This window comes from Tyto alba, unplaced genomic scaffold (genome assembly GCF_018691265.1).
Source record: "Tyto alba isolate M040663 unplaced genomic scaffold, T.alba_DEE_v4.0 Super-Scaffold_45, whole genome shotgun sequence".
Lineage (NCBI taxonomy): Eukaryota > Metazoa > Chordata > Aves > Strigiformes > Tytonidae > Tyto > Tyto alba.
In genome coordinates this window covers 37,568,124-37,596,053 of record NW_024881321.1, presented here as the reverse complement: position 1 = coordinate 37,596,053, position 27,930 = coordinate 37,568,124, and the positions used below count along the sequence as shown (strand labels likewise).

The window sequence follows — 27,930 nt, the reverse complement described above, 5'->3', positions numbered from 1 at the left end:
ATGGACTAGAGTCATCCAAACTTTACTCCGATCTTTTAGGAGGGGTGCTTGGCAGACAATATTTAGGTCTTATTCCTAAGAATAGCAAGGTAGATAGACATTTTTAAATACTAATCAGAAAAGTATGAAGGCATGTAGGGGGAGGAAAGGAGTTACTGGGGGAGTTAAGCAGTGTTAAATTTCTTTGAGTAATTTAGTGAATGTTGTGTAGTCTAGACATGAAAAATACTGATATCATCTTTAAATACAGATGTCATCATCCCTGTATAGATTATTTCTTTCTAGATCCAGGCAAAAATCTGGTTTTATTTGCTGTCAAAATTCTCAATATGCTGATTTGTTATGGCATTTTGGCAGAGTGTGGAGGAAGGGCTAGATTTATAGCTTCTACATCTCTTCTTGTTGGTTCAGAATTCATCTGAGTGAGGGAAAGAGTTACTGGAAAACTCTGTGCTGATGGTTTAACCTGCTTGGACTCAGTATATGGAAGAATGGATTCCACAGTGGTACCTGCTTTATAGATTTTGAGAAAGAAAATATGGGGAGATTTAGACTTCCATCCCGGAATGGGTTGAAGGAGAGAAGAAGGAAGTAGAAAAGTCTGAGTGCCCAGGTATATGTTACAGAGGCATCCCAGCTCTCTGCTGGGATGAGAGCTGGGTGTCCACCAGGTGTTCTCCCCTCCCTTTCTTCCTTCTCCCTGTAGTTTCTTACAAAGAAGACACAGGATGGGAGAGCATCATACCAAAACCCAGTGAGTCTAACTGTTCTGGAAGGCAGACAGGTTGGGGCTGGGGAGCAGGATGCATCTATCTGCTTCGTGGTACAGACACGGCGTTTGTTTGTGGTAGTGGAGTTCTGTAGCAGGAGGGTGACAAAAATGCTCCTGCCTGCCCTAGAGGGCAGGTCATATGTTTATTAGCTAAATGCTGCTTTATCAGAAGTTGTTAAGAAGGGAGAACAAAGTTTGCTGTTGGTGGAGCAGACACAGCTCCATCAACTCTGCTGGACTCCTGCCTACCTGATCTGTATCTGTTTCCACTCGTGTGAGCTTGGCCCAGAAATTCAGAGTAGACCTGGAAATACTGAAACACCATATCACGAAAGTACTACCCGCTAAACCTCCTGTGGAGCAGGAAGGGAGGAACAAGAGAAGACAGAAGTGGCTGATATTGCACTGAGGGTCTTCCTGTCTGAAGATAGGATGGAAAAAGATGCTAAGAATGGTAAATTGAAGCAGGGGAAATTATAAAGGATTTGGTCAAGAAGGACAGTAATAGAAGAAACAGATAAAGTTAGGGTAAGTCAGTTTTTTAGAGGAATACAATAGGTTTTACTAAATATGTGAGAGGGGAAAAAGCCAATTAAAAGATGAAGAAAACAGTTTTGTGGCCATGGGTCATTTAATTTTCTTTTTAAACTTATATATATAAAAGAGCTGCCTACTGGGAATTAATACAGTTTGTTAGTACAGCTGCATAAGAATCAGGTAAGAGAAACATTGAATCTATATAAACTGGCAGTTGTGGTTCCTGTGTGCTCCAAACTCTAGTGAGCTTAATGAATTACGAGCAATTACTTTCCAGTAAGTATGAAGAACAAGGATGAAACCATCATTGGAGGTTTGGAAGAAACTGAGAAGGAATGTAGCAGGGAGGTTTACTTCTCCACTCATATTACTTTTCAGGCTTTGGTTTCATATCTGGGAGCTCAGCTGTCGTAGCAGCAGTCAGCAGCCCCCTTGCCTATTCTGTTCCCGCTTCCTGCAAAGCAGTTTGTGCAACCGCATGGACCGATTTAAGTAACAGATCTGAAGAAAAGTAGTCTGGAGAGAAAAATGGTCATTTTGCAGCTAGGTCAGTTCCCGCTCCAGTTCACCACGCAGCTTCACAAAGGGTTGCACTAACACAGTGGAAAGGACAGTGTAGGTTCAGGATGGAAAAGGCCAGGTGCCTGGGGAGAAGCAGAAAGGGTCGTCACAGCTCATGCTGACAAAGAAGGGAATGAACAACCAAGCCTTGGAGAACCTGCTTGAAGTTTTTCAGCAGGTCTTCCTTCCGTATCTCTACCTTCATCACTGTTTTGTTACGACCTGCTGTTCTAGAGGCTCCCCACACGTGCACATGTCTGTGGGGAAGTTTCCTTATTTGTTGTTTTGAGTTGTCTTCCTGTTCCTTTGAGCATCAGCAGTGGGACCCAGAGGAAGAGCAAAGTTGGAAAGTAAGGAGGATACCCAGGGAGAGGGACAAGTGTTGGTGTTGTCTTCACTCTGCACACCTGCCAGGACAGAAGGGTGCTATGAATGACGAGGTAAAAGGAGAATGGGTCATGCTTGCACTGCAGAATATCATGTGCATCTGGAGAGCTACCACATTTGGCTGACTCCTGGAACAGGGAGTCCTAGTTCAAGCCCAGAAAACATTTAAGACAGGAACAGAAAAGCAAAAGTTACTTAGTTATTAAAATAATGAACAGGGAAGTATGAGATCAGATTCTGTCACAAGGGCCTAGTGTTGTCTTAGATGTCACTTCCCTATTCTTCACTTGCCTGTCCCCTCTGAGGCCAAATCCAGCAATGCCTTAAAGTGGCTGAATGCTGTTACTGTGAGTTGCAGCCTCTGCAGGTAAGCAAAATCCCAAGAAACAATATAATTAGATTACGGGAAGGGGATAAATACAGTATTTATTCACTTCAGTGGATAAAATGTTACAGAGCCTATAAGAGAGACCACAAACATTTATATCATGTTGGATGGGATATATAATCTGTTCTATACAGTTTAAATAATTTCGGAGTAATGACACAATATAGGATGTTGAAGTGAGACAGCCTTTTACTTATCCTAGAGGTGTTGTCAGATCCTGGTTTGCATAATTTGTCTGAAGTTTCTAAGTGTTATTTTAACCACGCATACAAATATTGTAGCTATTGCAACAGGGATTCAAACAAGCAACACTGCATTGAACATCTGTTGTCAAATTGAGATCTTCTTTTCAAATTGTACATTGATACAGCTGGAGGGAAAGTAGCTTTTCAATCCTGAAGCAGTGGAGGAAACCTCAAGGCATTTGTGACTGGGTTGCATTAAGAGTAACTTAAAAGCACATGCAACTAACTCGGAATCGCTCTAAAATTATTTTTGTTGGAATATTAGGCCCTTGGCACCAGTTATATCCAGTTCACAGTTACTGTCCAATCAAGCCCTGTGTCAGGCCACATATAGAAATCATCTCACTGTGCCCCTTACATCTTCACAAATGTAAAATGTGTTTTTCTTGGCTGTGACATACAGGAACTCCTTTTTTCTTCTTTCATTACTACTTTTTCCTGTAGTGGTGTGTTCTCATCATTGGTGGGTTTTTCCTCATTGCAGAGCAACATCATTGCTGAAGTGGCACCTCAGTAAGCTGTTGGGAAATAGTCCTGCCCCTCAGAAGAGAACCCATAGAAACCATCTATGACAATACATGCTTTTTGTTTCCAGCTTTCAGGATTCTGCAGAGATGCCTAGTCTCCATGAAATGGGTGATGCTGGAGGAGGGTCTTGAATGCTTCTTGTTTGGAAAGATCAGCAACTCGGTGGAAGGGGCAGTCACTGTCTTTGTGCACCAGAATAGCTGGAAAATGTGAATACTTTGCAAATAGACACAAAATCTAAAAGCTGCCCTAAGCAGCTGTACATTTGGTGGTAGGAAATGAGACATGGAGGCTCCTTTGGGACTGTAACATGACCTGCTTGCTTCTCTAAAGCCTCACTTGCCAAATGGTGGAGGGAAGTTCTCTTTGCTCCTTGCACAGAGAATGCAGATTGCCCCAAAGCAAAACAGGAAGAAAACTAACCTGGCTGAGTGTCTGGTTCCTCACAATGAGAACAAAAGCTTGCACAAGCAACATGGCACTGATTTGAGCATGACTTCTATAACTGCAGGTTCTGCATATTTAAAATTCTGAATTGTGGGACTGTTTAATTACATTGTATGGGAGGAAGGCCTAATCATTCAGCATGAGATTTGCAACGCATCAAAAGCCTAGGGCTGAGTTTTAAAAAATGCAGAGAGCTCTTAAGCATTAATGAGATTTGCATTCTCAGGTTTTAACAGCGAAACTCAAACACTAGGTTATAGCTAGTTATGGCTGATAGTGGCCATTTCTTCGCAAGGATAGGGCAGGCCCACAATGTGGAAACATGAAGTACATTTATAAACAAGGAGATCAGGCCATGCCCAAGACAAACATTCAGTTCTGAAGGAAAGAGGAAAAGGGAGTCATTATATGGAAATGAGGAAAGGACATAGTGTGGGAGCTGTCACTGCTCTGTAAGGGGTAGCTAGTTAACTAAGAAAGTGCTTTTTAGAAATTACCATTGCTAACACAAGTCTGTGAGATCTTCCAGTGCTAGCAGTGCTGCAGTCACAGAATCAGCACAGAATCACAGGGTGGTTGGGGTTGGCAGGCATCTCTGGAAGTCATCTGGTCCAACCCCCCTGCTCAAGCAGGGCCACCGAGAGCCAGTTGCCCAGGAACATGAACAGTCCTGCTGTAAACTGCATCTTCTATCTGTCACCACCACAGCTCAAACACGATTTTGATTATATTCGGTGCTGATCAGGCTTACCTGACTTAGTACTCAAGCAAAACAAACAGAAGCAGTTGGCAGGCCCTTTTGGCTGAGGTTTCCAGTGTTGCCAATTACTTTAAGCAACAGTGAGAACATTTTCCTGGTGTAGACGGGGTCATTGTTATGTTTTCAGAAGGGCTATTTTTATACAGTGACTCATGTTAACGCCTGTTCTGATTTGGTGTTCTTCCATCTTCTCTAAAAATGCAGCGGGACTAATGCATGCCAAGTAGAATTTCACTGAGTTCTGGATTTTACCACTAAGGGAGAGTTTGGCCATAGAGATGAAAATAGATGGTGACCCCAGTCACGCTGTAGGTTTCCTTCAGCGGAGAAGCCAACATAGATACTTCTACCCCTTCAACTCCACATCCCTGCTATGAATTGTTACCTTGGTGTTGCTGTTCTCCTCAGTTGCTTCAATGCAGGGTGTTGTGGGGGTGGCTCCACAGAAATTGTTCTTAACTATTTCACTGCAACCATTAACATTTGGAAGAACAAACACATAAAAAAATGAACAACCTGGAGTTTTGGGGGGTGTGTGGGGGGGTGTGTTTGGGTTGATTTTTTTGAGGACACATCTAAACTTATGCCCTCTTTTAATTTTAGATATCTAGATTGTAGTGGCTGCGTTATAAGGGTAGGAATAAGCTCTGGATGTAGGTGGGAGAGGAACTTCTTAACTCCATGAAAAAGTATTTGGTGTCACTCTACCCTGAAATAAAAGCATGCACTCTTCGGTCTTGCACTACTGTTGTAGAGACCAGTAATTGTGTTTAATGCATCAAAAGACTTGCTTCTCTCATGTACATGTATTTGTGTGAAAGGGCTGGGGGATGTAGGGATTAAATCTTTTCTGTTAAAGCACAGCTCTGTCCCCTGGGCAGCAGAGGAAAGGTCTCTTGAACTGGGCTGCAGTAAGCAAGTCGGGACCTACCTGGAGGGACTGGCCTCATGCTGGACTTCCTACTACATTGTAGATGCGAGGCACTTCCCAGTCTCTCTGATTTCTCCCTCTTTACCTGAGATCTACGCTGAGTTGTACTTCTGGTGGCACACAATGTGTGGTGTGTAGCTCGTACTCCAGGCCGATCTGGAGGCTGCAGGTGACCTGGTGCTGGGCCCTTGACTATTGAAGCTTCTGGCGTCCCAGTCATACTGGTTGATATGTGGGAACCAGGCAGATGGAAGGTGTGTTGGGTCACAAAGAGGAGGAGTGGAAATACAGTCAGGTTTGCTTGGTAGGAGGAGGCACAGAGGGTGGAATTGTTGCAACTATGTTCGTGAAGGTTGGTCTTCCGTGGAGGTTGGTGCTTCTGCAAGGTATTGTATTTCTGTTGCATGTGCTGGGATGTTACTACTGGACAGATTGGTTAGAAAGTTTGGTGAGATCAGTGTCTGTACAGCAGCCTATCCAGAGGATGTTTGTGTCCAACATGTATTTTTTTATAGCTTTTTATTTAAAAAGCCCATTGCTCTTGCTTTTATTTTCAGCACTAATTAGGAAAGCAAATCCAAAGCGGAAGGGCTGACAACTTTTAAATGTTGACTACCTTTAGCTGAGTCCAAACTGAAAATTTAACACTTGCTATAATTTTGTGGTGACTTTTGCTACCACGGTGGTTACAGTTAAATAACCTCCTGTGTTTTGATCCTGTGAATACCGGGTGGCTTTCTGAATGGTGAGATGTTTGGTGAGCCTGCAATTGAAGGTGACTAGTTCAGAAATCAGCAAAGTGGTAACAGGGAATTTTTGATAACTCCTTCTTAGCAAGCCTCAAAGCATTTCTCTTGGTATTTTTGTTGGATTCTGAAAATACGATTGAAGACTTCTGGCAGAGGGAAGATGAGTCTCAGACTTTTAACAGGGACCTGACCCTGTATAGGGTTTTCATCTTCCCTGACATCTGTACGTCATTAAGACTTAGTACAGCCCAGAAGACAGAAAAGGCTTTGTAGAGTTGGGCACTCACGTGAGAAATAATGCATGTCTGGCTGTCTTTCTGTGCAGGTTATTCACAATTTGAATTTTTAATTGGGAAAACATCTAATCAGTGTTTTTTGAAAAGGGACTGCTATTTTCCATTTAAGCAAGTTCCTTTTCTCAAGGTGGATGATCATTCGTCCCTCATTCTTGATTAATCCTTTGGCTGAATGGAAATATGTTGTCGTTGTATTTCCAGAAGCGTGTTATAAGGCAAATTGATTACGGACAAAAATGAAAAGTTAAACATACAAGAATGAGTAATGTTAGAACCTGTGATTCTGCTGCTTTATTTTAGAACGGTATTATCTGCAGGTCCTGTGGACTTGGTGAAGTGCTACTGATCAGCAAGTAGTTTTGTATAACATAAGTAAATGAGGAAGATAGCAAAAGGAGGGTTACATTTCTACTGATAGCGTCCTGTTTAAATCACTTCAGTTATGTATCTCATGTAATGAAGCTTGTGGTGGTACCGTGTATTGGAGTTTCACTCTTCTTCTGTTCAACTGGCATTGAATCAATATACGGTCAGCTTACATTTGAAAGGTTATTTGTGCAATGAAAATAACTACTTACCTCAATCTTTCATTCAAAAGTAAACTGTATACAACTTTTCTATCACTCATTCATCAGAGGTCAGGGAGAAAATGGAGTTTTATGCCTTTCTCATCACTGACTTAGAGCAATTAGGCTGGTGGCCATGAATATGAAAGCTCCTATTTCTTGTCCTGTGTGTGCAGAAAAGGTTGTTCTTGCCAGTTCTGGATTATCCTGTTGGTGGTTAAACACTTCTGCACATTCTTGTGACGTATATTGAATAAAGGGGAAATAATGAAAAACGTGTTTGGAATATTTCATCACATGCCACTGTCTTTTTCTCCTCGAGAGCTGGCTGAAGGTCAGTTTGTGGTTATAGCACAGCTGGGCACTTATCTGAATACTTAGACTGCTTAGATTTACTTTTATTTTGGCTGTATTTTTTTGACTTGTCTTTTCCAAAACTAAGCCTCAAAAAAAAAAAAAAAAAAAAAAAGGAGGGAGAGGGGACTGTAGTGAGTTCTGAGCTCCTCAGTTTGTTAACCGAAAGAGATACAACAAAGCAGACCCCCAAAAGATGCCAAGCCTATTACCCTCGTGTCAGAATTAGAATAAGTGTAAGCTGCTACTTCTACTTCTTTACTGATGCTTTCATGATTTAGGCTGAATATTTACATGGTGCATTTCAGTAACTGGATCATATTTGCCAGAAGCGATTGATTTTTTCTGGTGAATGACAGCAATGCAGTTGATTGCATTAGACAATCTAGGTCAAATTGAATCACAGTGTATGCCTATCTCTGTTGTATGTACATGCCTGTATATATACATGAGCTTATCCAAACATCTGTAATAAGAGGAGAAGATAAAAAGGTTTCTTATCTTGCACATTGTATCATCCAAATTAATTTTGATTAATTTTGTAGAATACAAGATATTTACTGTCCTAATCTCACTGCAGATAGTGTTGTATGAAAATTGCTCATTCTGCATGAAAGAGAACTATACTATTCATATGGTTTCATAATTAGCTGAGAAATGCTTTATTTTAACAAAAACAATTAAGCACTGATACAATCCACAGGTTTTCCATCATTGCACGCCCCAGTTACAATTTTAACAGCACTTGAACTACTGACTTATACGTAATGAAATCCAGTATGAAGTGAGGTTGGAAAGAAATGCTTTTTCCTGGCCAGGAATTTTTGTATTTTTTTAAGAATGTGGTTTAATGATCAGCTTAGGCGAATCTCCCACCCTTCCATGCAGCACAGCTGCATTTTCCTGCTGTTTCTCTGTGTTGGTACAAGCAATCATGCGACTGGCAAGGACTCACCAGGCTGAATATTTTTCTAACATACAAGGTTAGAGCCACATCACATCAGCAATCAGCTCCTCTCGCTGTATGGCTACACTTTGGTGACATAAGGTAGGGAACATTAGCACATGGCCGTGTAGCGCTGGTGGAGCAGGAATGCCTTTTGCGGTCTGGTTTTAGATTAATGAATGTCAATTTTCCCCTCACTTGCAAATTTTCATTATTCCCTTCTTTGAGCAGACCATCTCCATGACATGATGGAGTGGGTGGTACGGCAGTGGGTGTTGTTAGAGTTCTAGAGTGCTCGTTGTAAGAGCAAAAGGTACGCGTGGTTTTAGCGGTTGTGGTGTCAGGGGGCTGCCCATGTTCTGCTTGAGCAGAGGGCCTCCGAGGGGGCACTGGGGGACTAAATGTTCCTACACTTTCCCACTGGGGCTTTTTCTCTAGGTTCCTCTTCCCTCTCTCACCTCATGCCATCTTCAGCACCTTTTCCTCTTGGATAGCGGGTAAATGGCTTCACGCTCTGCCACTGCCACCAAGGTCAGCTGTCATCAAAAAATACCTTGAGACTGGAGCTAATGTTGCTTTCCTTTTCAAAAGACAAAATGCATGTGTGATACTCTGCTGCTTTTGGCTCTTAATAAAAAGAAAGTAGGATGTTGGTGTTTGGACCTTGTTAAACAATAGCCATGCAAGATCACCAAATTAACAGCAGGTCTTAAAGAGTATGACAACAGAAACAAATATTATTCAGTAAATCTTTGCTTTTTTTTTTTTTTTTTTTTTCCCTTCTACAGGAATATTTTTACCCGAAATACTTGGGTGAGTTGCAGCTTTTACTTTCACTTTGTGGCAGTGCTGTTATGTGGTGCCCAACACTGGAGCTTGTCACAGCTGAAATCTCTGCTAAGGAAAGTGATGGAACTCTGATTGCAATAAACATGGGTTGCTAACTTTTAAGATAGACTGTACGTTCCTTATGTGGTTTTAAGGTGTGTTTTTTACTTATGCATAGATTTGCATACAGAGATCCTTCATGTGTTTTCTGCATGTTAAAATGTTGGTGTCACATTTTTCTCTGTAGCTTGCAGCATTAGTAAATAATTTGAAGTCTTCTCCCTTTTTAATTAACTTAGCTATTAACTAATCTCCTTATTTAAAAAAAAAAACTGCCTTTGCTGATTGAACCCCTTGCTTATTCCATTGACCGTATCATAGTCATGGTATCATACTGTTTACTGTTTGTATTTAATTTGTAGTACTTAAGATCACAAATGCCAACAGTTTGAGAAAACTCCATGTGCTTTTTAGATTTTTTAAAAGAGATTTAGTAGGTCAAATTCGAGTAGGTACTAACATGCTTTTAGAATCATAGTAGCATCTGGTTAAGTGATCAGCCTCTTCAGACGGCTTATAACTCTATTGTACATCAGAGCTAAAAAATGTTAATGAACTTAAGAATTTTAAGCCATCTGGAAATTGTAATATTGCACAGATTTTGCATCCACCCTCAAAAGCCTTGCTTAATGAATCAACAGCCAGGTATCATTTTACATGCTTTGAACAGCTGTCATGTCATCATTTTAATAATAACAATTTCATTTTCTGTTCTTCAGCTTGTATTCAGAAATATGGCTCGCCGTATACAAGAAGTCCAGATTTCCTTACATGCGTTCATAGTAAGCATTTTTGTTTTGTATACTGTAGTTAAATGTTCTCTCATTCTACCCGAAGGAGTGGGACCAGCTCAGCCATCTCCATTTTTTTATAGTGTTTTAGTACTGGTCTTCCTATTCTCTAGGCTTGAGACTCCATATCGTTTGTCCCATCTGAGCAGCAAAAGAAGACCTTTTCCCTTATATAACCTATTGCCATCTCGCTGTCACATTTCAGTGCTTTGGTATTTTATGATGCAAGATGTTTCTTTCCCACCAGTTTCCCAAGGTCTGAATAATCTGAGAAGCAAGAGAGATGAAAAATAGGATTTGCCATAAGGTGTTGTACACTACGCTTGGCCTTTAATTTTCTTTTCTCTTGAATTCTAACTTTGGCTCACCGCTGTTAAGGAAACTTAAAAAAAGCTTAAAGTCAAACCCAGGCTTGTGTCAGACTTCTTTACATGAAGATCAGTTTCACGCATTGCATGACTGTGCTTTAAATATTGCAACTTTTAAGAATTCAAATCAGTTTGGAAGTCAAATTGATATCTGTGTAGAAGGGGAAGAGGTATTTGCTCGTCACTAACACTTGAGACCAGAATTTCATGAACTCTTCTAATACTTTTCCAGTTCCCTCTTGAAGCTTAGCAGTGCTAAAGGTATAAAGCTGCATAAATATTCTAAATACTTTCTGGGAGCAGGTCAGTTCAAATGGGGAGAAAGACACATGTATGTATATTTATTTTAATTTTTACCCCTGTGGTTCAGTCTCATATTGTGACCAAGTTTGATTAGTCATGCATTCATACCAGTGCTACGACAGCAGGATCAGGATTTAGTTGACCTTTCAAGTTTATAAATTCCATTACAGCAACCTTCTTTGAAGAGTGAATTCTAAGGTTAATAAGTGATATGTGAAGACTTGCCCTCATGTTGGAGTCCTCTGAACTGGGAATTCTCAGACCTGTGGTACCCGTGTTGGCTGTGGTATGCCAGCTGGTTCAAAGTGGGACGTGAGGCTGAATGCTTCCTTTTGCTTGCATGTGTGGTACTGCAAAGAGGCAGGAGCTTCTGCTGGAAATGGTGGTAGCAACTGGGAACACTTGTTCAAAACAGCTAATCGGTGGTTTAGAAATGCAGGTCTAAAGGGTAGTGATGAAAAAATCTGAAAAAAATAAAAGCTGAATAATTGTTTATAGGGATTTTTGCCCATTGCAGATGCAGTGGTTTGGAAATAAAATGATAATATTTTCCCCCATTAAAGTATTAAAATATTTTTAAGTGGCTGAGTTTTGGCTAGCCATTGTCAATTCACAGAAGTAGCGTAGAAGAAGCCTGAAACACGCTTGGAAGAATGACAGGCTTTGTGCTTGGCCAATTCCAGTGCACCTCTTAATTTTTCACAGATGCTGCCAAAAGGCTGTGTAGCTCTGTGGCATTGTGCCTGCAAGATGCATTTAATTTTTTTTTTCTGAACAGTCTTTCTCCTCAAAACAAGGTAGTGGAAGGCTCTTTTAATCTGGCATACAAGGACATTGCACAACCTGAGGGCTGGAGGGTGATTAACTAGACCAGTTTGTACTAGAAATAAGGTACAAATTCTAACTGTGACAGTGATTAGACAGTTCAGGAGAGTATTTGAGGAATTCTGAATTTCATCAGATCTTTAGATCAGGGTTACAGGTAGGATTCAGCCCGGGATTCAGAGAGGTGGATGCAGGTGTTTCCAGCAGAGGTGCCCACGTAAGCAGCGTTCCCATCACCGCCAGCGGAGAGTAAATCTCCGGTCAGTGGTTCTGGAGGGGTTCCACTGATCAAGCTGTGTCTGCTCTGGGAAGAGGTGAATCACTCTACAGACTCCATTTATTGTACTGCCATATCTCTGCTGACTGCAATGAGAATTTAAAACAATTGCTTTGCAGGTAGATGCTTACCTTACACAGATACCTGTACTTTGGTCTGCAGATAGGGATCTTTTTCTGAAGGAGATCCTGTAGGTCAGCTAGGAAGTAGGGATTTGGTTCTGCAAGAGTTCGGAAAACTACAGGATTTTTTGGAAATTAAGCTGCATGTGGCCTTAAAAAAACACAGTGGGATTTTTGTTAGGTTGTGTGTGTGTGCTTTTTAATAGTAAGTGTCACAATCTTTGTAGCCTAGCATTTTCCCAGTGAAGTTTTAATTTGCACTATTTTGTGAATATCAAAAAATAAGTTCACAGTCCAGAGTAATGAACTGGAAGCATCAGTCAGTGTACTTAGGTAAAGTCTTGTTTCCATACAGACTTCAGAAACTGAACTGGTAGTTCTGTTTGTCCTCACTTAGAAGCTATATATGTGCTCTCAGACATATTTCAAATCACACAAAAGGGTCATGCTCTTCATTTCTTTTAAAAGCTTTACTAAAATCTGTTATGTAAATGAATGGAAAAAAAAAGCTCCATGTTCTCTTGCAGTGGTTTAAATCAGGAGCACCTTCTACAAAGTTGGCAGAATTACACAGCTGTGTAGCCACCAGGAGAGTATAAGATTGTATCTCATGTTCTCAGACTCTGGTAAGAGAAGCAAACTATCATCACAGTGTTGATGTGATAGAAATGACCATGGTTGTTCCTGCCATTTACCGTGGTTTGCGATAGGGTGCTATTCTGCTGGGCAGTGTTACTTCCATCTGGCTCTGCAAGGCATATCAGAATCTAGCTTCAGGGAGAGAATCAGAAGCTTGAGGATACACCAGATAAGTCACGCATAACCCTGTTGACTTGTTTTGCTTATCAAGTGTTTTTGAAAACACTGCCGTGTCTGGGAGGCTTAGTTTGTGCTGCTTCAAAAAAAAAATAGACTTGGCTTACTATACCTAAACCATTCTCTTTACAGTATACAAATGAGGGTCTGTCTAGGAAAAGAAACATGCCGATCAGAGCTGCTCTGTCATGCCTCATCTCCGCCTTAACCTGGCCTCTCCTTCCCCGACTCTTCCACCTCCAGCAGCTTGTTGACTGGGCAGTGACTTTATTGGGAGGTATTCTGGCAATTGGATGTTCAGACAGACCGTGTAGCTGTCTTCTCTTTTGTGTGGCCTGGCCTCTACCTTGGCTGTGGCTTTGCCCCAGCTCTGCACAGCTGGAGTGGTGAGGAAGAAAGTTAAGTAGGCCTTGTTAGCAGTGAATGGATGGTTATTTCTGTGAGGCTCTTAGGATTGTGTACCCATGCTTCTCCTGTAGAGTTTTCCCAGGCGCTAGCTTCTGAGCATCAAGATGAAATACTGAAAATTGGCATTTCTTTGGCCAAGTCACCCTTCCTGATCAGCCCTCTGGCTCTCTTGTCCCTTGTTCACGATGGAACACCTTGCTGAGGCTCAGGATAAATGCTTATCTTCTCTATGGCATAGCGCTAGCTGGAGGCTGAAGCTGTGTAGGTTACAGAGGAGAACCTGAAGTGGATGGAACCACTGTTTTGGCTGTTTTGGTAGAGGTGGATGAAGTCACAACTTGGAGTGCAAATTCTTTCAGCTGTGGAGATTTGCGATCCTTTATGACCTTTTCTAGAGCTTCTTTCTTCATCTGTTTTGTCCTGCTTGATTCAGCCCACTATATTTCATGACAGCCGTTGCCAATCATCTGCAGATTTCTGGCATCCATTGGTCCTCTTCAGAAGAACAGTGGAATCTTTATTGTAAACATATGCATAATAGACAGGTATGTTTGTCATAGTTTTTGAACTTGCACTAGACAGTCCTTATGTCCAAAGCTCAGTTAAATACCCTACAGAGAAAGGAGTGGTGAAAACTTTTATATTGTACAATGCAATAAATGTAAAGGAATATGAAAATCGTACTCCACGGTAATCTGAATAAACTGGAACACTGTGTGCATCTAACTTCAGTCTTCAGGTAATTCAGTGTGAAGTGCAGCCCAAACATCTGACCATTTTTTCTTGATAACTGTAACACAAATGCTATCCAACATTTGAACATATGCTCTTGCCTCATTTTTATGCCTAACATAGCACCAATCTTAATGGCTGTCCAAAAGACAAACGGAAAGCCCAAAATGCAAAACTGAAACACAGGAGGTTCCACCTGAACATCAGGAAACACGTTTTCAGTGTGAGGGTGACCCAGAACTGTCACAGGTTGCCCAGGGAGGTGGTGGAGTCTCCATCCCTGGAGAAGATACTCAAAAGTTGTCTGGACATGGTCCTGGGCAACTGGCTTTCAGTGGCCCTGCTTGAGCTGGGGGGTTGGACAAGGTGATCTCTGGAGGTGCCTGCCAACCTCAACCAGTCTGTGATTACTAACATTCAAATCTAAGGCAGTCAGTGCAAACAAAAATGCTTTTCAATGATTTATAAGACATCAAAGGGAGTTGGTTTTGCCTGCACTCACAGCAATGTTGCATTTTTTCAAAGCAGCCTGTCATGAAAGGGGCTTTCAGGGTCATACAGAGGACGTTAAGAGGAGACATGTAGAAGCAGTATAATCCTGACAAAAGAAGAAGTTAATCCGATTCTTAATTTATCTCAATTTGATAAGTCTGATGGGGATAATATCCCCTGCCACCCCGTAGGCACATCAGTTCACAGGTCATGTTTCAGAACATCATGAAGAGTCTGAACTGAACGTTGGTCTGCTGAATGGTCTCAGCAGAACCAGTGTATGAAAAGGGGTCTTTGCTGCTGCTGCTTGCTTAATGTGTACCCACCGAGCACCTTCTGCACTGCAGATCTAGTATCACAGGCCAGACTTGGTCTGCAGAACACTGTTGCTGATCAGGTGCTCTAAATATACCTGTCTGGTCCACTTTTTGTAAACTCTTCCTTTTGTCGGGACTGAACTGGGTTTCTGCTGAGTTGTAAGGATGTGCTGCCAGGACTGTAGGACTGCAGAAGGCATTGTTAATGATAGTAGTTCTTCCTTTAAAGACTGCCAGCTGCAGTTCCTCTATGATGCACTGGAAGAATTGGGCAGAATCATTACTTTGTAGCTGTGCCACCCCTGCTCTGGGGGCACAGCTGGTCAAGCACAAGAAGCTGCCATGTATGTTCATCAGAAGAGAAGCCTGAACATCATGTGTCCATGTCGTAGGACTTCCTTTTCCAATGCATTCCATGTGCTGGTGAGCCCAGAGGACAGTGAGACTGACCATTTAACTGCTCCAGTGTAGAAGGTCAGTCCCATTGTGAATATACGTTCATTCAGGTTTGCTAAGGCTCTGGTCAGCTTCAAATGTTCTCTGTAGAAGGTGGCACCCAAGGCAAACTGGACTGTAACTAAAGTTAATCCAAGTGTAGAAGGTCTGCAGAAGTGCCCTGTCTCTCCTAAAGAGAGGGGAGAGGAGGGGATATGTAAACAGAAAGGCCCTTTGACGAGGTGGGCATTGCAGTCTTCCAAATGAGCTTCTGCACTGCTGCTTCTGGTTAAGGTTGTGGAAACAGTCAACACATTTATATTTTTTGAAGATCACTGATCTAGAACATCAATGTCACAGGTTACTACTACATAATAGCTAATTTTTTTGTGAGGACAGGGGTATTCTCACATCCTTCCTTTAGCTATCTGCAAAGCGCTGTCCCTGGGTAGGTGAGTTTGGACAGGTGACTTCCATTCATTGGACAGTTACATGGTAGTTTGATATTTGTTCCTCCAATCCTCCCCAAAGTATGGTGACTACTCTCTTGCTGCTTTCCTATGGAGAAAATCCATTTCCAGCTCTTGGAACTTGGCTTAAAAATCAGTGGCACACTTCACTCTGTGTTGGCCGCATAGGAACATGGTGCGGTTTGTAAACTGGATTAGTGGTGTGCTATTCTTATGCTGTTATCACATCGGTATTTCTATTTTATTCTCATTCTACGTAATAAAAAAGCTTAAGTTGGACAGCTCTGACAAAAAATTCAGATATAAACCTTTTCTAGCCACAAATCTGCCAGCCCTCAGTTGAACTACCAAAAGTAATTGGAAAGAGTACCCATTCTTCCCTGAGTACTTTAGTTGCTACCTGCTTTCCATATTCTCCAAAACCAGGAGAGTAGAATTAACTTTCTTAAAAATGAGCTACTTTGAGTTGTTTCTTTTGGGATGTGCCCTTCAGATATGGGGGTGGTAGCTCACTCCCTTTTGCAATTAAATTAATTCCACTGCATGTGCTCTGCAAACTTCCTGGCACAGCTTGTTCAGCATGTGAGCACTAAGAACTAGCTTCCAGTTTTGCCAGGTATGAGTATTTCCGATAGTGATTCCCCATTACTTTTTAAGCTTCTTGACTCTTAATGAGAGTGAAATATCTGGTTGTCAGTGACTTCAGTGTATTGTTCTGTTTTGTTTTGATTTTTTTTATTCCTTATATAAATCAGATTTGCCAAACCAGTGTTCTCCGGATCCTTGTCACAAAGAGGGGACTGTCAAATGTGAAGATCTCAAGGGGGACTTCTATTGTGAATGCAAGCATGGCTGGCAGGGAAAAACATGTGAAAAAGGTAATTGGGTTTCATTATCTTTTATACTTGTAACAAAGATGTATTGGTGTTTTGCTGTATTCCCAAACAGTCACTGATACTGTGCTGCACAATGCAGAAGTCACAGAATTGAACCTGGATTACACATCGCTTGTGTTTTTACCCTCCAGTGAATCAGGTAACTCTTTCACATCAACATTTTTCTATCACTTTAATGGCTCTCAGCTTGGTCTTGATAAGGTAATCGACTTTCTGTCCCACCCCTCTGAAAGGGGCAGCAGAAATAGAGTTGTAGAGGCTTTTCAAGCAGAACTGCTGCAGCTGCTGCTGTGAACCCTGGTGTAACAGGTCACAGGCTGCAGAGCCAGAGGAGCTGGCCCATCTTCCTTTCTAGCATCCCTGCAACGGGAATGGTGACTTCTGACAGACAAGTTGGGGTGTGAGTCTGATGATGCACAAGCTGATGAAACTAGTCTGTTAAAGCCTCTCTGCTAGTAGGACCTTATTCTACATCCGCTTAATCCCACTGTGTGTTTCCGTCACCTCCAAAGAGAATATTCAGGCAGAAGCTGTGTATGCAAGAAGTTGCAGGCCCCCGGAGGGCTTTCTCTATTCCCTTATGAAATACCGAAGTTATCTTCTCTCCTCTTGTTTTCTGGTTTCTTTTTTTCTTCTGCCTGCAAGGCCTTCTGTCAGGGCCCCTGCTTTTCTGCTTGCCAATATTAAGTAATTGCCAGAAATTGCATTAATCCAGTCCAGAATTGTGGCAGTGAAGACAGCAGGAGATCCAAAGCATTTCCTTCTGATGTAAATATTGTGGGGAGATTATAAGATCACTCACAAGCAGCTTATTTAGGCATTTAAGACAGTTGTCTGATCAGTATGCAATCGGCTTTGAGAGCTCAGCAACTGATCAGTCTGAAGCATATCCCCTCTTCTTCTTATAAAATGTCATGAAATGTGCTGCTCTACCCATCAGCTAACTCTAGAGTCCTCTATACAAGCGGGACATAATGAGTAGGTAGGGCAGATCAAGGGTGAAATCCAGGCTCTGCTGGATTTAACAGGCTCTTGATGCTAACTTCAGTGAAGGACAGTTTAGCTCACAGTGCCCAATAGCTGTGAACTTAAAACTTTCTGTGTTCTCATGAGTTCTGTAGGAGTAAGAGTATATGGTTCTTGTTCTGTTTAAAGCTTTCATCTTGAATTACTGGTCGTAGTATAATTTTTGAAATTAGTTATGATATAAAGTACATTACTTATAATTAGTTTGATTCTGCAAACGAACTTCACCTCAACAGTGACTAAAGATACTCTTCTGCACTCTCAGACTTGTGAAGGAGATACTCAGTTACAGTTCCTTATCTGTATTTTTTTTTTTTATTAAATGAACTTGAGCTAATGTATTTGAAGTGTTTGAATGAAATCTTTGTGCTTTTTGTAATCATTGTGTTGCAGCTGTAATTGTGGTTCTGGTTTGGTCTTTCTTCTTCCCAATGTCTATCCTACTCTCACCCTCAGAATTATTTACAGAGGTGAAAAGCTGACTGTAACTCTTTCTTTTGATGTAGATATTGATGAATGCAGAGCGCAGAACGGCGGCTGTAACCAGCTGTGCCTCAACCAGCTAGGCAGCTACCGTTGCTCATGCTACAGCGGTTACACTCTTAAAGACAGCAAAACATGTGAAGGTAAGCTTTGCTGGGCCTCCCAGTTTGCTTCAGCGGATGCTTAGCGACTTAGGACTGTATTTCAGAGAGCTGGGTTGCACTGAGCAGCCCTGCTGTACTCCCTGGCCCAGCAGAGATGGGCTGGTAGCTCCAGTTAGCTGCGCTCTGCTGGGGTTGCACTGGGTGCTTCAACCAGCTCCACATGCCTGGGCTTGTCGCACCGTGCCACCCTCCAGCATCATAACACAGGCGTGATTCACAGAGGGTTTGTGGCTCGGATTGTGCTAAATTGGTTTAGCTGATCAGTCCTCATATCCTGACTTGGAGAGGAGGAAGGGCTGGCCAGATGCGTTGTTGTGATTCTTTCCAGTCTCACGGTGTTGTAGTATATGAGACATTTGTTTTTCTTTCCTCTGTTACTTATTTTATTTTTCTAAATTTGGATATGTGCAGCAGCTAATGAAATCAGATAGATACAGATGGATAAGTTCACTGCGACTGAATATTAATAGCTGTAGAAAGGGCCTAGTGAAGGTTGGCAGCTATTTTACATAGCAGCTGAGAACAGAAAGCGAGGGTCTGAAGTACCTGCTTGAAACTGCAGAATGAATTTACATAACCAAAACTTAAGCAACTGAGATTTTAAAAGTGTTAAGAAATGGCATGCTGAAGCTCAGACTCATTAATGCTCACAGGTGGCTGTTAAAGTTACGTGTAGCTCCTGAAAAAAAAAGGCAAGTCTGCGTATATACCTCTTACAGATGGATGTGACGACATATTTCTAAGCAGTTTGCATACTGGTTCTGAACAACATATTAAGACTACCAGCAAGAAGACAAAGAGCAGGATTTTATTTCTGTGTCACTTCCACTGTAAAAAGTGATGACTGTATAGATTACATGGTATCCCTTTGTAATGAGAGCAGCCGCGTAGAAGAGCCAACTTCACTTTTGAATTGTCCTCTGGTGCCAGTTGGCATGGACAGGTGGTTGGCGAGTGGGCTCACAATTACATTTGGTTTTGTATGTATGTATGTTTGTATAATACCCTAGTGCTGTCTATTAGAGCTCAGTGAACATGGTGTATAAGCATTCTGTAGTTTCAACGTGTGACCCTCCGGTTGCTGAGGTGACTGCCAGCTGTGGTTAATGCTAGCTGAGATCTATCATTGCATTTCAATTTTCTTTCATGTTTATTGCTGTCATTATGTGCACGCACTGAAAAGTTAGCTTTTGTCTGTCTATTTGTAGACTAGGCGTACGTAGCATACTGAATAGATTACCGTAGGCCAGTTCACTCATACATGGGAAAATCACAAAGCATAACGTGTAATTGTAGTTTTAACATGGTCTAGAAAGCAAAAGCAAATAATAAACTCTCAGTATGCTGCAAATGTTTTGTCAACACTGGGATTTTGCTGGGTATTATTTAACATGTTAGAAAAACATTTGTTTGTTTTTATAGACCTCCAGTTCCAGTCCATTGCCTGCCTTCATGGTGAAACCCCACAACATCCCTCAGACATGACTTATTCTCTGACAAACTGGACTGCTTCAATTCCCCTTTGCCACTAGAGATCAGCAGATGTAGATCTTAGTTTTGTGAATACATGAAAAATTATTGTTTGCCTGTCTGAGGAAGGAGAGATCTGTGATGCTCCACAGGCTGCATGTTCCTTCTGTGTCTTGGTAAAATTCACACTGCTGTTCCTCAGTCCCTGTTTGCCTCTTTTTTGACCTGCAGTTTCAGCCCCCTGAATGGAATGGGGCTTTTTGGTTTTGTGGGAGTAGTTTTGTTTTACAATTTTTCTCCTGGCTCACTTTGCATTGTTTTTTTCCAATAGCGGTTAATGGCTTAAAGAAAGAAAAAACAACTGGTTTTGAAAGCCTGAAGTCACTTCTTACAGCTAGCTAACCCGAAAGGTAGATTCTTAAAGATACTGGTTTTTCAGTTACCAAAATAATATAGGGATCTCTTGACCCTGAGCCCACTCCAATGTGCAAACAGTGAAATGACTATACTAGTCTAAAGTTGTGTTGTTTAATTGCTTGTTTTGCAGACATAGATGAGTGCGCAGCATCAGCAGACATCTGTGGAGAAGCTCATTGTAAAAATTTAATAAGCTCATACGAATGCCTTTGTGATGCAGGCTACAAGTACAATGACGTGAGAAAGACTTGTCAGGGTAAGCTCGTGAAATAACATCATGTTAGCATTTATTACATGTTTTAAAGCTGTAAAAACCCAGAAATTTAATTTCAGGCTTCAGTAAAAGCTTTTTTCTTCTTAAAAAAATATCTTGCTTATCCACTGGACTTGTGTTCCCTTTCCCTAGTTGTGAGTGAGTTTGCAGTTTGCGGTAATCTTTGTGTTCATCGAGTTTGCAGTCATCTTTGAATCGAATCAAGCTGTACAAGCCAGAGTACTGAGATTTCTTGAATTTATGACAAGTACAAGATCTGGTGGAAGCTCAGAAGCATCTGTGCATGTTGCTGTCTCTCTTTGTAGGACAAGAAAAGTTACAGAGCAGTAGCTGTTCTTTCAAAACCTGTCTTGTGGTATTAGTGTGAATTAGGAGCTTAATATGCATTGGAACCATGCACAGTTCTGCTGGCTAGACTGCCTGCAAGCTTTCTCAAAGGAGTAAGTTTGAAAGTATTCTAAAACTAGCATCGTTTCCTGCCTTTTGTCTAAGTTAACATAATGACTTGACTCACACACCAACCAGCCTTACTAGGCTCTAAGTGTTTAACTCTGCCTGAAGCAATCCCTGTGGGCCGCAGCAGTTTGTTTTCCTGCATTTGTTTGCAAGGTGGATAAAAACAAGCCAAAGGAAAAAAAAAAAAGGATGAGGAACTCAGCTTTTGCTTGTCTGTTGAGGATCCAGCTGCTGAGTAGCAATGAAGCAAGCAGTCCCTGAGTTGAACCTGAGTTGAAGGAGCAGGAGCCAGTCAGCACTGGCGTAGCAGAGGGGGCCTGAACGGATACAGTTAAATCCCAGGGCTCTGCACCAGCAGACGAAGAGTTGAGCTCTGCTTCCAGTATTCCCACTGGCTTGTTGTGTATCTTCAGTCAGCTAGAATCTGTCTATGAAAATAGATTTGTGCAAATGCTAATTCTAACTCTTCCCTCCCATAAAGATGTGGCGTAGGGTAAGTACTGGCTATGGAGCACGTAGGCACACTCAAATGAAAGGTGCTACAAAACAGCACTGATAACGGTTCCGCCCCCCCCCCCCCCCCCCCCAAGATGATTCACATTTAAACAAACTCAGTTGCTTTTTTCACTGCTCTTTGCCGGTTTTGTGCAGATATAAATGAATGTGAAGAAAAGCTCTGTGAACAGACTTGTGTCAACTCGCCAGGGAGTTATACCTGTCATTGCAACGGCAGAGGGGGAGTAAAACTTTCCCGGGACATGAATACGTGTGAGGTATGTTAGTCTTCGTTGCCCTAACTGCAGAACAGACCTTTTTATTTTACATTGCAATTAAGAATAACTGATGCAGCTCTGGACCGAAGCCATTTGAGCTGAGTGGCCAGCAGGAGGGAACCATGTTGGCAAAGTGAGCTGGGGACAGTAGCTCTCCTGAAAGTCTCTCTTCTCAGGCTCCTCCTGTCCCCACTTCAAAAAGACCATGCTAGAGCTAGCCCTGCCAACCCCCTGTTTGGCTGTGAATTGAAATAGCCTCTGGCTGTGGAAGCTTTTCAGAGTTCTACCCTGTAGGATGGTGCGAAGGTCTCAGGGTCTATGGTATAAGTTTTGAAACAGCACTTGCACTTGACACTTCTGCCCTCAAGGCATGTGAAGGTGTCTGGGCTTCAGCAGCACAGGCTGCCCCTGGGGAAACCAACCAGCAGCAAGTTCATAGCACATCTTTTGTTGCAGGCGTGGTGCTGCAGTAGAAAAGCTTATGCTGTACCTTACGATTTAATTTTACAACAGTAAAACTTTCCTCCAAGGCAGATAGGAGGGAGGAGGGGAGGAAAGAAGAAATGTACTCTGTACCAGAACAACTTATTTTTAGAGTATAAACATTAAAGTGCCCTAACTTACTATATGTAGAACAACTACATGAGAAATGAGGCATACTCTCTGATTCTGTTTCTGCTGTGTGAGGAGAATAAGCACTCAGAAATGTGTTTTGATTATAGAACATAATACCATGTGTGCCTTTTGCTGTTGGAAAAAGTATTAAATCCTTGTACTTGGGGAGGATGTTCAGTGGCACTCCTGTTATCAGGCTGCGCTTCAAAAGGAGACAACTGACGAGGTGAGGACAATTTAGAATGACAGTTGAATGCATTGTCCAGCTTTGGTGCATGCAGTGGAATTAAGTCATTACAATAACAATTAGTCCTATGATCACAATTATTTGTTTGGATTACGGAATCCTCTAAGGTGAAACATTATCCAAACCAGTAATTGAGAAAGGCAGCTTTGACCGCAATGCTCCTAGGATAATTACTGATGTACAGTAATGTATTCATTATTCTTGATGCTATTTAAAAATCTGTCTTCACAGCTTAAGTCTTTCATGAGTGCATTAAAAGCTAGTATGTTTTAACAGAGCTTTATAACTGCTAGAATTGATGCTATCTATATGGAAAGTACTCTGTGGTTTTTGAACTCTGCATAACTAATTTATTTCTTGGCACCTGTGCGGTCAGACTTGTGGCTGAGTTCGACTTTAGAACCTTTGATCCTGAAGGTATCCTTTTCTTTGCTGGAGGCCATCAAGACAGCACATGGGTAGTCTTGGCTTTGCGCAAAGGACGGCTGGAGCTGCAGCTGAAATACAACGGAATAGGCCGCGTGACCAGCAGCGGACCGCTTATCAGCCACGGCATGTGGCAAACGGTGAGCCCAGACCGCTGCTCAGCACTTACCCTTTCTTGGCTTGTCCCTGATGGGCTCTGTCAAGTGCAGCTAGACTCTGAGTATTCTTGAGAAGATGCTTTTCCAACCTGTTGATCCATTCAGTGTGTGCCGGTGCATTACACATTCTAAGGCGAGAACGGGATATTTTTCCTAATAAATTGAATTATACTTTATACCCGTCATAAACTAGACTGCGTCACTAATTTGCCGAATCAGAGCAGACACCGTGCCTTTGAGATGCAGCAGTGCTAAGCAGACCTCACGTCAGTTCCAAGAAGCAGCCCTCTGTGTGAGGCTTGGAAGGGAGGGAGTAAGAGGGAAGGATCTCCGTAGCTCTTCTTTTAAGGAAATCTCCAAGGGTGTTTGGTGTATGGAGTGTGTGTGTGGTTGCTTCTGTTTATTCATCTGTTTATTTGTTTGTTTGTTTAATCACAGGGTTCACATTGTCTGAGCCTTTGACAAATCTCTTAGGCTACAGTATCCTTTTCTTAAAGTCTTCAGGCTTGTTTATATACAAAATAAACTATATCCCTTGTAAAGATACTGGGGTCTGTTAGAACCTCTCTGTTTACTAATAACATAATCTGAGCAATCTCACCAGATGATGCACTGCATCTTGGAGCTTGTAATGATTCATGTTCTTCACACTCTCACAGAACATCTCCTGGTGATTCTGGAAGCATCATGGGTGTTACCATTTGTGACAGGATCATGAAAAGCATCCTGTAGTATGATCTACAGTAGATTTGCAATTTAGAGATGCCTTCTCACTTCTGCCTTTTCCTCTCCTTTGATTTTTTTCCTACTTAATTTGATCTTTTGACTTTAAATTGATGTGTCTCTGGGGGGAGTGGGTGGGAAGTTCTCAGCTAACTCATGTATGAGATAAATACAGATACGGGCAACTGTGAATAATCTTCTGGTTTAAGTTTTTTAGTATAAAAAAAATCAGAATTATACATTAAAGAAAAAAGCAAGGTGGGAAAATTTTGTTTCTAATGAATAAATAAAGAAGTCTTTGAGTGCATTCACTGACAACTACTGACATTTGGCAATGTTTCCAGCAGATGAGGTGATGTTTAATTCAGTTCCTTTACTGTCAGTGGAACAGTTTTAGATTCCAAATGGAGAGCTGTAGAGGTTCAGCAAAGCTGGAGATAAAATGTGTGACATGCTGTATCTTTATAGTCAGGAATAGCCTCAAGCCAGTTCTTATTAAATTTGTTGTAAATTTTGTTCTGCTAATTTGAAATATGGCAATTGTAATTGCCTGCAGAGAGAGGAAGGTGATGGAAGACGTGAAAAGCAGAGGTGATGCCACTGGGGTGACTTGGAAGTCACAAAGAGCAGTCATTACCAAGCTAAACCACTTACCATGGGAGCGTAACGTACTTGTTAAGTGCCAGACCTCATTATGAAGTAATGACAGACTTTCCCATTTTGGGAGGAGACAGCTGAAATGTATTTCCTTTCTTCAAGTCATACAAAAATGCTCGAACACTTAAGAATTACGGGGTAAACAAAGGCTGTGCTTGCTTTCTGCAGGGAGAAAAGGCAGTACGATAAAAGTAAGTATCATGTTTAGGCAAGCATTATTGGCCTTCTGCCAGCTGTCAGTGTCAGGCCTCTTACCCCCAGGTACCATCATAACCAACAAATCCCCTGGCTGAGCTGCCGCAGCGCCTCCCTCTTTGCGCCTTTTCTGAGGGACGGCATCGATCCCGCGGAAGCCCTTCCCCGGGGTTTTTTGGGGGACAGCGCAGACCGAGCCGTGGGTGCTGGACAGGGCCCACACAGAACCGGGGGCCGGGGGGGCCCTGCAGCCAGCAGTGCGGCCCTGCGCGGGGGCCGAGCGGGGCCCACAGCTCCCCGGCGGCGGCCAGAGGCCCTGGCGGCTCTCCTGAGGCAAAACTGCTCACCTGGCGCCCGGTGCCGGCCAAGGGCAGACGGGTTTACCCGCAGATGAACGGCACGGCAGCGGGAGGAAGGATCCTTTTTGTCTCTTGCTCTCATGGCTGACTCACCTCTGAGACTTGGGATGCTGCTTGCATTGCTGGGGTGCTGCTGGTTTCTCCTTTCTCTGCTCTGTTTTCTTACCCCTTGCCTCCACCCTACAAGGACTTCATTCTCTTCTGCTTAGTATCCGGTGTCACCCCTGTCTCTAAATGCCATTTAATCCATATGGCTGAGCAATACAACTATAAATCAGCTCCTCCATTTTATCCCCTCCCTCATTTATCTTTTTCCCTCTGTCTGGCATGATTTCTAATTTGGGAAAGCCTGCTGAGGAAGGGTTCTACCTTTTTATCTGTCTCCTTTTATAAAACATAGAGCCACACATTTTGTTTCAAGTATGGACTTGTGTGTACTTTTCAGCCTCGCCTTCTGCGAAGCAAAACCCCGACAGCCTTTAGAGGTCACAGTCCAGGGTCAAATGCAGTTTAGGAGCTTTAATCTGGGCTTCAGTATACACAGGATCAAGTTTTCATTAGACCTAGAACAGTGGGGTTTGAATACTTGGGAGAACTTAACAGAGGTTGTGAGAAAATAGTAATTTTACTATTTAACTTTCAGCAGATGAGAAAACAATGGCTATTTAAAAGCAAAACATGAGAAAAAGCACCAGCAGTGTATGTCTTTCGGTCTTTTGAGCAAAACTTGCATACTTTTATGGAAATATGAAGACATTTTTAAAACTTCAGGCAAATATTTCTACCTAGGTATTTTCTCTGATGTTGATGCCTCCTAATCTGTTTTTAAATGATCATTCACATCATTGAAAACACAAACAGGCAAGCCTCAGGAAAAACTTCTAGTGTAGCTATTTGTGTGTAGTCCAGCTGGATGAAGTGGCATGTATGAACTGATGATAGTGGAGAACGCGCTTACCTTCTGTTTGTTTTGCATTTCCAAAAAAAGTCACCATTTTGTCTTATTTTCAGTGTTTGGATTTGTACTGCTCTGAGGACAGTATGGTTAGCAAAAATAGTAACTTACCTGCACCGTTAAAGGTCAGAACTGAAAGTTAAACAATTGAAAGCAGATTTCTATTTGGCTTTAACCCTGTGGCTGCCTGTAGTCCTGTCTCTTTTCAGTGCTGTCCACTTGCTTTTCAGCAAATAGTAGGCAGGCTGGCTGTGCACTATGAGTTATCCAGGGCATGAATCCAGAACACAAAGCTGACTGCCCTTAGAGCTAACCGTGTGGGAACCCTTAGAGAGCTGCCCGCCTGAATGTCCCCAGGCACACTGCGGCAGGCGGCAGCGAGCTTCTCTGTGCAAGAAGAAGAGGGAATTAGAGCAATCTGCTCACTGCCGAAATGCTTCCCCTCTTGGTTTGTACGTGATGGTGGTGCACCAGCAATTAAGCTTTGAATATTAGGAACCACAGCTGAAACTGCCGGAGGGCAGGGTGAAGTAGGCAGAATGTAATTTCCTAAACTGGAATTTGTTAAGAGCTTCCACAGGGATTAACCCCTTCTCCTATGGAAGTTTACACTGATTTGGGTTTGTTTATATAAATGATCAGAATCAGCTAAGAACTCAGACTAATTTTTTTAAATTTCTGTGTTGTTACTTTCTCTACAGTCGTAACAAAATTTTAGAAGGCTCTGAATTTTGGTGGCCCTGCAAGCTGCAGAATTTCTTCACACAAGCAGCACAGCGTGGGCCTTGCTGCAGCCGGCCTTTCCCCCTTCCCATTTGCTCCACGGCTGCCCCCGATCTGTGCTAGGAGCAGGGGGACGGTCTGTGCCACCTCCCTGTGGCACTTGGTACCCCGGTGCCTTAGGGCAGCAGCGACCACACCACCGAGCAGTGGCATCCGAGTGAGTTTCTAGCGAGATAGCCAGCGTAGCCAAGCCAGTTGGGCTGTGGGCTTATGTTCCCACCCACTGCGTGGACTTTGCAGCCTGCCAATGCCCAGAAAAGCCTGTTTGAGACTGGCTCATGTGTCTCCGTGGAACGCAGTCAGGAGGTGTAGAAGCCACTTTAAACAAGCAAGCTTCAGACAAGTGAATTCATGTTCTGTAGGATCTTGCACAGAGAAACACACCAGGTGTAAACAGTGTTTTAGCAATATAAGCCAGACCATACTGGAATCCATGGAAGAAGAAAAGTTTGATAGTCTGTGAATAATCTTTTCAACTATCAAATTCACTTAATCTTCATTACTGAAGATTGCAATCCAAAGGGAGTGTCTAGGTATAAACCTGCTCAACCCCATCATTCTGTATGTTACAGCCACAGAGCCAGAGCTCAGCATGGCTGATGGAAACAATTTGGGGGCAGCTACTCTCAAAATGCAAAGAGAAAGATGCTCATGACCTGGCCTGCTAGCAGGGAGAGGGAAGAACGAGTCTAAACAGCCGCTGAAATAGATATTTGGTTCTATGCAGCAGCTCACTGATGGAGGCAGCATCTGGCTGTCCCAGGGAACAGAGCTGTATGGATGAAGAGTGGGTAGGAGGGGTGTCTGCCATAGAATGGGAAGAAGGAGTACTGTGTTGAAGATTGTGAAATAGTGGAAGTGTACTCCTTTCTTCTTCTCTACAGAAAGAAAGGGTTGTCTTCTGCTGTGGCCACAGAATGCCCCGTCCGTAGCAGGACCCGGGTCCCAAGGCAGCAGAATCCATGGTATGGTGCTGATCAGCAGCTTGCTGCCTGTCAGCTTTGTGCTTTGCCACCTTCTCTCCCCCTGCAGAGCTGGCTGCTTTATCGTGCTTTTCTGTGCAGCCTGGCCATAATTAAAATTACGATTTTTTTTTTTTTTTTAAATTTCAGTGGTGATAGACTCTTCCTAGAAGTAGCTCT

At 42.5% G+C, this 27,930-nt stretch overlaps 1 protein-coding gene across 1 annotated transcript in view; it reads left to right on the top strand.

Moving 5' to 3' along the window:
* The window catches only part of GAS6 (growth arrest specific 6), a 42,671-nt gene that overhangs the window by 5,838 nt on the left and 8,903 nt on the right, over nucleotides 1–27,930 (top strand). Inside the window, exons 3-10 of the mRNA XM_042806174.1 lie at nucleotides 9,256–9,280; nucleotides 10,075–10,137; nucleotides 16,467–16,589; nucleotides 18,140–18,259; nucleotides 20,298–20,423; nucleotides 21,549–21,670; nucleotides 22,393–22,511; nucleotides 22,909–23,098. Coding sequence (XP_042662108.1) covers nucleotides 9,256–9,280; nucleotides 10,075–10,137; nucleotides 16,467–16,589; nucleotides 18,140–18,259; nucleotides 20,298–20,423; nucleotides 21,549–21,670; nucleotides 22,393–22,511; nucleotides 22,909–23,098 — 888 coding nt within the window. The remainder of the gene's footprint in view (nucleotides 1–9,255; nucleotides 9,281–10,074; nucleotides 10,138–16,466; nucleotides 16,590–18,139; nucleotides 18,260–20,297; nucleotides 20,424–21,548; nucleotides 21,671–22,392; nucleotides 22,512–22,908; nucleotides 23,099–27,930) is intronic.